General features: G+C 37.7%; 1 protein-coding gene across 1 annotated transcript in view; it reads right to left on the bottom strand.

Moving 5' to 3' along the window:
* Window positions 1-471: 471 nt before the first annotated feature.
* ZNF804B (zinc finger protein 804B) overlaps window positions 472-10,577 on the bottom strand; it is a 108,985-nt gene continuing 98,879 nt past the window's right edge. The window contains exons 3-4 of the mRNA XM_047694364.1: window positions 9,207-9,337; window positions 472-4,135 (exon numbers count right to left, since the gene is read on the bottom strand). Of these exons, the coding sequence (XP_047550320.1) occupies window positions 472-4,135; window positions 9,207-9,337 (3,795 nt within the window). The remainder of the gene's footprint in view (window positions 4,136-9,206; window positions 9,338-10,577) is intronic.

The following is a 10,577-nucleotide window of genomic DNA, read 5'->3' as shown; positions in this document are numbered from 1 at the left end:
CATAGGAATTATTTTTGATAAACAGTTTAATTCACTGACCTTTTATTATTACCTGATGCATAAAACCAAATGTGTGATCCATTCATTCACTCGTGCAGCAAACACCTAGAACATACAATATTATGTTCCAGTTTATTTTCTTTGTAATATCAATGACCTGCCTGAATGTTTTGTTATCATTTTAAAATATTGTGTGAGAATTCATCCAAATATACCTTTAACACATTTCCCTCTACTCTTCCACAGAGTTACTTTAAATTTGCTCTGTTATTTATTCAAGTTAAAATAAATTCTTAAAATGCTCCTGTTTTGATATTGGCAATTCAGTTCAGATTTGTATACTGGTCACATTTTGAATTGGCACCAATATTTAAAATCTTAATAATAATCAGATAGATCACTTTAAATATACCATTTCTGTAGGTAGTGACAATGTGTTTTATTTATCCGCAAGAGGGGCTTGGACACCTGTTAGTTCAAGTGCGCTGATACATTTAAGGCCTCTTTCACTCCATTTAACGGTTGCATCTGACTGGAGCAAGAATGATGGCAAAGATCTTGACCTTGAAACACCGGTTGGATTAAAGGGTTCAAGTGGATGATGGAAGCAGTGGCGGGGTTTAAGTGAGGGCCAAACAACGTGGGGATCAGAGCGGCCGAGGGCAGGGGCTGAAGTGTGATGTGGGATGGGTGGAAGGGAGCAGTGGTGACCAAATGTAGGGGGTGGCCCCCTAAGAAAGTGGGGTGCGCTGGGATGATCGTGGGAGTCAGAGGCGAAAATGTGAACGGAGTGAAATGTGGCTGGGGAAGAGGATGCAGATGAGCTATGGGGAGGGGGCCGCCATGGGAATTTAAGGAAGCAGAAACAGCAAAATGTTGCAGGAACGTGTGGTGGATGGTGGTGATGGAGGCATGCTGGTGAACCGGGACCGTCTGGACGGCCGAGGCCGGGGAGAAGGCAGTTGGCCCTGAAGCAGGCAAAACTCGAAGATGCTTCGACAGGAGCTGTTTCTGCATGTGCTGCTGGGCTTGTAGCTGGAGGAGCTTGTATTTATCTATTTCTTCCGGAGAAAAAGTGATTGGCTGTTGAATTAAAGGGGGCGAGCTGGATTTATGGCACACTTCTGATTCATCTTCTACTTTGTCATGCTTCTGCATAGTTCTGTCACAGTAAGGGTTTATGTTTCCCTCTCCATGATTCATAGGCAGGCTCACATCCTCCAAGTCTAGTTTTATCTGGTCCTCTTTGGTCTCTGTTGAATCAGTAACACCAGTGTATCTGTTCGATGGAAAAGCACCAGGGAAATCATTTGGTACTGGGTCACGGCTCTGAATAAAATGCTGGACTTCACTAATTAAAGGTTTTACTTGTTCTTTTGTTGTTGGGTTCTTTTTCATGTTTGGTGACTGAGAATCTGCTACCACATGAATTAGACCTTTAGAAAGATGGTTATCACAATCAGGATCTCCTAAAACAGCGACATTATTTGTCGGTGAACTTCTGACGTGGTCTTTCTCTAGAGTCCTTTGAATCGCACTGCCTTGATCATTCATTTTTTTACTTGCGATCTGTGTTTTTTCAGACAAAGGCAATGCTGGTGGGTGACAGCCCAGTGGTGTGAATTGAATTGTGCATTGAATTTGTGAATGAGCCTCTGATTCGTTTTTGTGATTCTTTGAAGAGACCTCAAAATTAGTTGATTGTTCCTGACACCACTTGGCTTGCACTCTTTCTAAAAGACTTTTGGCTGTCAAGGGGGTCCTCTCTCCTTCCGTCAACTCTGTGGTTTCCGAAGGGCTGCTGGAACAGTTTCTTAGAAGGCAGCTGATGTTCCCAGAGTGACACTGCATGGAATTTACTTTTCCCAGGTCACAAATATGAGGGCTGTCCAAAGACTCTTGACTTCTCTTGCTTTTGTTTAAGCAATAAACACTCTCTCCTGAGTAAGAGCCCCATCTGCCTCGCCGAGGTCCCTGGCCATGTGGTGGCTTTTCACTGTTCCCAGGACAGGACAGCTGTGAGCTAGAATCATAGTGGGGGATTCTCCTGGATTTGGTCCCTGAAAACTGCTGCTGATTTTTGCCTGGTTTAGGTCTTTGTCTACAGCGACCATATCTATGTGTGGAGTATTTTTCATTCTTAGCCGATTCCCACGATCTGCAATTCCGATCTCTCTGTATTTCAGATGGCAGGCAGGTGCCCTTGGCCATCTCCTCAGATGGGCAGAGGCAGCTGTGTTTTTGATGTCTCCTTTTGTGCCCTTCAGAGGAGTTGTGTTCCCTTTTGCAAAAGAAGAGCAAATTACCTCGGCCATTCCCCCTGGACTTAGGACTTGAACAACCACTTCTCAGGCTGGATATGCTGCCGGGGCATGTGTCTGAAGGGCTAGAAAGTCTAGTCAGAGACAGGTTTGGGGAATCTCTCTTGAAAGTTTGGTTTCTACATCCGGAAGTCCTGTGGGTCATGCCCGTGTGGTTACTATTCAAAATTACACTGAAGTCCTTCTCATGACCACCGTGACCCCTTACTGGGTAAGAACTAGAATTCCAGGTGAACTGATTTGCATCTTCAAAATCTGAATGAGGATTGCGAGGAATCAGTTTTGGTTTCTTAGTCCTCGAGATGTAAGGAGAAAAAGCTAGGCCCTCACTTGCTTCATTTAGGACGACCCTTTGACAGCTTTGCCAATGGGCCCTGGAAGGTTCCTTAAGTTGCTTATCACTATTATTGTTGTTTTCTACACAGTTCTTCAGAGAGATATCAAGGTAAGCAGGCACTTCAGGATTTTTCATTTCCAAATCACTTGCGCTAAAATTATGATGATTCATATTTGGCTTAGAATCATTGCAGCTCAAATTATATTTTCTCTGGAAATTTTCCCAATCTGGATTAGCTATCATCATCTTTGGTTTCGGAGACCGATCACCTTCCTGGATCAATTTTTGTTGGTCTTCGGTTAAACCTGAGACTTGGCTCTGTATTGTTGTCTTCATTTCCGAGGGCTCCTTCATCAATTCTGTTTTTAGGTCCTCTGAATCATGGTCACTCTTTGCGTTCCGAGAAAGCTTAAAATCAAAATACAATGGGTTGCATCCGTAAGAGATGCAGGGCTCTGTTTTTGTGAAGAGCAGAAGTTCCGTAGGCCACTGGAGAGTGGTGTGGCCATCCTTACTTTGTACGTGGAGAAAAGGCAATGGTTTTGACTTCGTATCGTGGGGACACACGTCTCTTACAAGGCTCTGTACATTTTTGCTAACTCCTTCTGTTTCATCTAAAGATGCTTCTCTCGTCTCCATTCCGGAGTCGGGAATCAGATGCACTGTACTGTTTTGCTTACTTGGTGCCAGTGATGGAAACTCATCCAGACACTCAAATATCCTGCCATCACTGTGCTTGTAAATGTTTGGTAGGCTGGAGGAAGCTCTTGCTTGGCATGAGTGATGAATGCAGTTTTCTGAAGAGTTCTTCAGTGTACTTCTAGTTTCTTTTTCTCTGCTGCAAGGAGTCAAATCCACACCCGAAAGATGAACATCAGATTTAGAGAATGAAGCATGAATGCCAATCGAATCTTCTACAGTTTCATCAATAGAGTCATTTTTGTCTTGCAGGATTTGAGAGGTTATGGAGAAGGTATTGTGTAAGACACTTTCCAGATGGCGTGGTGTGATGTTTATATCTTTTTCCTTAGCGAGCTGCGTATTCTCATTTGCAAACCTGCGGCACTTGCATTTCTCCGCAGTTTGTTTTGCTTTGTAGGTGGGTGACTTGTTACAATCGTGGCTTTCCTCTGTGTTCTCACTGAAAACGGAGGCTGAAGATTCTAATTTCAGATGCACTTTTTTGGAAAAAGAAAATGATACTCCTGTCCTGTGGTTTGCATTGCTGAGATCCGAAGAGGTTTGTGGTACCCGATTTCCGAACAAATAACGTCTGTCCGTTTGCAACTGGTGTCGGTTTTGCATGGCAGACCGCTGTTTATCGGCAATGCTTCTGGGCAGATTCTTTCCTTTAAGGAGAAGAGCGCTTTTCATGCACGATACCTTCCTGCCATTCTTAACTGGGAAAATTCCTTGCTGGAGTTGCTTTTCTATGGCTATCCTGGGAGCTTTGTATGCTGGTCCATTTCCAGAAACACTGTAAATACAATAAATAGTTACATGACTAAAACATTAGATTTGAAATTTTATCTATATGTGAACATTTGTTAGAGTTTTTATGATGAATTACTTTATTTATGAAAGATAACTATTTCAACGTGTTTATACAACTCGCAACACCCATGTTTCAGAGTGGCTGTTTCTAAAATGCGTCACTGAAGTGTGTTCTTTTGAAATTAGCAAGAAACAATAGCAGGTGACTATCTTACGCTTGTGCTGCAGAAGAAATTAAAGTGCTGCATTTACACCCCAATAGGTGTTCTGCAGAACCTATGGGGTTTTTTTTTGGATTTAACATTGTTTCACAAAGAGTTTTTCAATCAGTGACTTCACATTAAATAAGAAATGAAAGGGAACGAAAAGTCACTTCCAACGTGACTTTTGCCTTTTCGTGTAATGGCTACCAGTTTATAATGTTTGTTGCCTCTGTTTTAAAGTCCCTCCTGTTTGCTTCCCTTTGAAACAGTGTGGCTAGTTCTTCCTCCTTGACTGCTCTATTCTGACCAATTATACCGAATGCATAATAAAGTAACCCACATCTACAAGCCATAGCTTGTACAAGCCACATCTCCATAGCTTCAATTATTTAGAAATCTTTTCTTTTGCATCTTCCTCACCTAAATATTTTCTACATTTTATGCATATATCTGTTTTATCTTTTAACAGCTTTGTAGACATTATTCATTCCGCTGAGTTTAAATTAGTAATTTAGTCAGAAAACTGGAAACAACAGTAGCATAAGAGATGAAAGTCTTTAGGTTAAAATTGTCTCTTTAATGTTCTGCCTTAAAACTACAAAACAAGGCCTTCCTGGGGGGAGGCCAACACAAATCACACCATTTATCTAATCTTTTTCTTTGACTTGGCTTTGATGTATGTCTGTTTGCCTTTTCCTAGTTTAGGTTCTTATTTATTTATTTTTTTATTCAGTCATTTGTTACCTGAATATACAATACTAAAACGAGTGATATCTTTTCCATATGTAGCTTCGATTCTAATGGAGAAGTGTGTTTTCTGAGCCTTCCTCTGAGAAACTCTTTCTTGTTGCCTTCAGTTATGACTATTTGGCCAATTAGTATACAACTCTGGAAGAACATTCCTTTTGTCTACCAAATTCCATATACTTTGCTTTCTCATGTTTACATGTTTAATATTGTAGAAAAATACTTAGCCTCCTTTTATTCACTTTTGAAATGAATCCACTGAGGCACTTGTATGATTTTGCAATTTTCCTTTTCACTTATGTATATATATTTATTATATTTCCAATCTATAATGTATTTTTATTACATTTGCTATCGAGGATCTATTTTTATTACTATTTATTATTATTATTTTTATTATATTTGTATATATTGATATATATATATCTTTTACTATTGAGGATCTATTTTTATTATTTATTATTATTATTATTTTACTGTGTATATATACCTATACATATATGTATGTGTGTGTGTATATATATATATATATATATCAATATCACATTTTGCCAGACCATAGTTACAGATTGATTTCTTTGGGTTAATATTTGCTAGTACTGCTGGGTACTTCCAATTCAACTTCTTTAGTTCGGTTTTATTTTCTTCTGATTTCTCTGATTACTGCTTCTTCCCTGCTTAGCTTTTCATCCTGGAATTTACATGTTAAGGCTCTCCTGAATATATCTGTTAGGTCTTATTATTTATCTCAGTACTTTAGTGTCTTTAGTGTATTTCTCTTGTTCAGAAAGAACTTCTTGCTTTTAATTTCTATTTTACCAGTTCAATTTTTTACAATATCCAATCTATCACTTACTATGCCCATACGGATTTTAATTTACAATAGTTTCAGCCACCATTCATTCTTTAATACTTTCAGGTTGTTCCCTCTTCATAAACTAATGGCCGTAGCTTTAGAATTACAGTGTTCTCTTGACTCTGGTGGAAAATAAATTTTTGAAAATTTCCAGTAACTGTTTGATAACGAAAACTTTCTTCTTATTCATCACATTAACCTTCTTTTTTTGGATCATTTTTAAAATGCTTTTTTAGAGGGGGGGTTTAGGCGTATTCAGCATGAGGAATGGAAAGGAACACCCTAACATAGGGCACCTGTTGTGATGTGTACTGGGTGTTGCATGCAAGTTGCTAAATTCTACTCCTGAAACCAATACTATATACAATATGTTAACTAACTAGTATTTAAGTAAAAACTTCAAAAAAGAAAGGAAAGGAACACTCTGAGATAGCGTATGGCTTGTTAAATATTTCTTTCAAACATAAAGGGAAATAGATAGCACAGAGATTAATCACAGTTATTGGTCTTCTAAAGTGCCTGCAGTCTGGGGCTAGAAGGATGAGGCCCGGAGAGAGCCACAGCTCTGGATTTTGCCTCAGGGCCAAAGAGACACTTTAGATTAAGTTGCAGCTATACTTCTGCTGAGTTACCTTCTCTAGGAATGTCAGTTAGTCTGATAACATCAGCATGTAGCAGAAATTATTTCAAAGGTCTGGTGTATGAATATTATCATTCTACCTCTCATGATTCCATCATGACTCAGATATTTTACTATTTTTATATTACTTCTATTTTTCCCTTAATAATATTTTTGCTTATTATTGTGGCACTATTTGCGTGTTTTCTTGCTTTGATTTATGTAAGCCTAGATGTTCTTTTCTGTATTGCTATTTTATTTTACCGTTTATCTCTCGAATGTGTAAGCTTCTTTCTTTTATATTCTTTTAAATATTTTTAGTCCTCTTATTGTCTTTGTATTATATTTTGTTCTTGTCCCTACTTCTTGTTCTTGCTTTATAATCCAATCTACATTTATAATTGTTTTTACAAGTATTAGCATTTTACCCTCATTATTAATCTTTTCTACCCACTAAGGTATGTGCTTTAAATTCTTTATCCCATTTCTTTCTACAGTTTAAATTCCCTTATCTTAAATCTGGTTTATTTTTATTACTTTGGAATAATCCCACTTTTCTATCTTTGTGTTTTTCAATTCTATTATTTTAATAGAAATTTATGCCTTTTAACTAAGGGTTTAATTTTTATAGTTATATTCTTATTTATGATTTTACTTCCTTTCCTAGAACTTCCTTTAGTTTCTTTCTATATTTTTTACATAATTGTTTTTATTTATAATAAAAAAATGACTATACAGGTACCCCTTCATTCTTATTAATTGATTATCCATTCTAATAGCTCTCCCAAAATTCTAACTCTTGGCAACTAAACACATGCACAATTTAATTATCTTCTGTGCAAAAGTGTGCTTTCCCATATCAAAACAACATAATTTCTTTCAATTATATAATATCCTAATGTCCCACATTATCCAGCTCTTATATAAGGAATTCCATTTTTTCAGAGTCAATGGTCCTATAATTTTTGAATTTTGGAAAAATGTCCATATCAATATGCACTATAGTTAAATTTATACATAGTAGAAGTTCACAAACAGAATGACTCTCCACCCCCATATGATAACTAGGCTGGCTGAGGAACCAGGTTGTGTTGAATTACACAAGATATGGCCAAAGTTGACAGCCCTTCATAAGCTCCATTACCAGTTTTCTGCCATCATTTTTTTTCATCAGTCTGATTCGAATATTCTTACTACTAGTAAATTCTCCTCCCTTCTCTATAGGATCATAGAAGAATTTTCTTGTTATCTGAATCATCCTACTTAGAAGCCTTTGTTATGAGAATAATGGACAGAGAAATGTTGTTCATTGTTGGCAGGTGGAAAGCTCAGTACCAGTTATGTGTCCTGTTTCTATGATTATAGAGGACCTCGAACATGCACTTTTATACTAACCTCACCTCTGGACACATATTTTTTCAAACTTTATTTTTTTTAAAACCAAATTTCTCACTGAATTTTTTCATGATCATCTTTTATGGATTTTGATAAGTTAATTAAATTAGTCTAAGATAGCTACAAATATAAGAATGTATTTAAGGTGAATACTGTGTTTTTACTCATAAATTGATCCTTCAAATAAATATTTTCTTAGAATCAAATTTGAGCTCTAATATTTTATAGTACTCAATAATTCGAGTCATTCATTCCCAAATTTCTCACATATTGTTTTTCATTTCAACAACAGCAGTTTACATTGTGGCACGGAGCTATAAATTTCACAATTCAGGGGCGCCTGGGTGGCTCAGTGGGTTAAGCCGCTGCCTTCGGCTCAGGTCATGATCCCAGGTCCTGGGTTCGAGCCCCACATCAGGCTTTCTGCTCAGCAGGGAGCCTGCTTCCTCCTCTCTCTCTGCCTGCCTCTCTGCTTACTTGTGATTTCTCTCTGTCAAATAAATAAATAAAATCTTAAAAAAAAAAAATTTCACAATTCACTAGGCTGCTGTCAACTGCATTAATTACCTACATTAGGTGTTCAACATTATGATTCATAGGAACACAAATCACAACCAGCAAATTTAATTGAGTTCCAGGTAACAATTGCCTCACTTTGAAACATTTGGCAGTTCCAAGCTTCTGCAAAACAGCTATTTTTAAGCTACAAGGATGTATTAGTATAACGTGTTTTATAATTATCAATTTAAATGTCACGGTGTGGTACTTTCAACCTCATTAATTACATCTTCTTTTGTCATCTGGACAACGGTGGCGCTATTTATTCCAAGTTCAGGTGTGTACAGGGAAATGTACAGATTTCTTTCCTCCCCAAAAGATGCACTGTTCTTTATGTTTTTTTAAAATTATTATTATAAAACTTAAAATAATTACTTAAGAGCTATACGGGTCCATTTAAATCAACTGGACAGAATAAAGACCAGTACATTAGAGTCATCCTTAGATAATTTCATTAAAGTGCACGTAAAATTAACAATATTGAGAAAGAAAAAAGTCAGATACGAAAGAACTCATGAGCGTTTAACTACTAGACCTCTTTGTCCCCAAATGTATCTTTTGATTAATTACAATTTGTTTACATGTAACAGTGGATCAAGCAAATTTATCTTTGACATTTTCCTGATGACTGAAGGGAGTTTTGAACCATCCCATCCCAGACACCTCTAATTCTTACCATTCAGACTGTTGTCTTAACTCGGCCAGCTGGTGAAGCCTTTTAAGTGCTTTTTCTTGTTTCTTCTCATCTTTCCATGACTTAGAAGCTACGTTTCGAGCAAATTCCCGTTGCTTTAATTCCTTCAGTCTCTATGGACAGAGAAGCAAAACAGAAAGTGTGCTATAAGTAATATACTTTTCTTTCTCATCCATCAGCCTCCTTCTTCAAGTTTGTCCCGGGTGCAGAGGTGACTTTCTGGATAGACAGAGTAAAAAAAGTGCCTTTTCCATCGATGTTATTCTCTTCTCCAAGATGAATGTAGTTGTCAGCTTATTTATCAAAGCTTGTCACAATGACTACAGAAGTGTGCTGCCAAGCTGAACCCCAGTTCTTGTTGGGACCACCCTGGCTATCTATCTGCAGTCATTTAAGTGCCTGTGAAAATGTAAGTCAAAAAATGTGTGATATGGGAATGGGTGAAGGGAGACGAGGTTATAGGGTGCACTTTCCTCTCCACATTAACCCCACCCCCTCACTTGCAAAACATACCTACTCTTCTTTGTGAAAATTGATACTATTAAATACACTTGGTGAAATGAGCTTGTTTCATTTAAGAGCATCTGTTAAATTGTGAAAGACTTAGTTCAAAGGTCTAAATAAGATTCTTAACTCCTTTTTTTCCTGGTGGAGGTATTTACCCAATGCAGATTTCTACATCCTATCCAGGAGGATAAAAATGGGTGAGGGATTTACACTCAGGATAGATGCTTGGCCTTGCTTGATTTAAATTAACCTGCCACTTCTTTTAATTAATCTTTTCTCAAAAACAATTGGCTTACATGCAAATTGGATGTTGCTCATTACCTGTTTGGATTTCCACTTCCGAAGTGGCCACTAAGCACACCTAATGAAATTGAACAAATTGAGAAACAGCCACAATCAAATGAGCCTCTTGAAGTTTGGCACTTAATCCTGAATTGAGAAGATATTTGAAGATTAGTTTCTCTTAACCCATGCAAAGTGATTTTAAACTATCTGAAATCTATATCCATTTAATTTGTTTTCATTTTCTGAATCAGGTAGAGAAGATAGCTCCCAGGAACGGCAAAAATCACATAGCTCTCCAGTGAGGCCCTAATGCAGGAATGGACTATTGCCCACCTCTAAATCAAGAGCTCCAAACTTCAATGACCATCAGCTCTTTCCTAAAAGGGGACATGCTTATGAGAGAAGGTGATCAGATAACCACATCTGGGCTAAGTATCTGAAGAAGGAGGCAAGACCAACCTTTCAAAGAGAGGATATTTCCAAGCACAAAGAACAAGGGGTGCCTGGGTGGCATAGTCTGTTAAACATCTGACTCTTGGTTTCAGCTCAGGTCATGATCTC

This window comes from Lutra lutra, chromosome 11, assembly GCF_902655055.1.
Source record: "Lutra lutra chromosome 11, mLutLut1.2, whole genome shotgun sequence".
In the NCBI taxonomy this organism is placed as follows: domain Eukaryota; kingdom Metazoa; phylum Chordata; class Mammalia; order Carnivora; family Mustelidae; genus Lutra; species Lutra lutra.
Note: the sequence above shows the minus strand (reverse complement) of the source record. Positions and strands in the feature narration are given on the sequence as shown.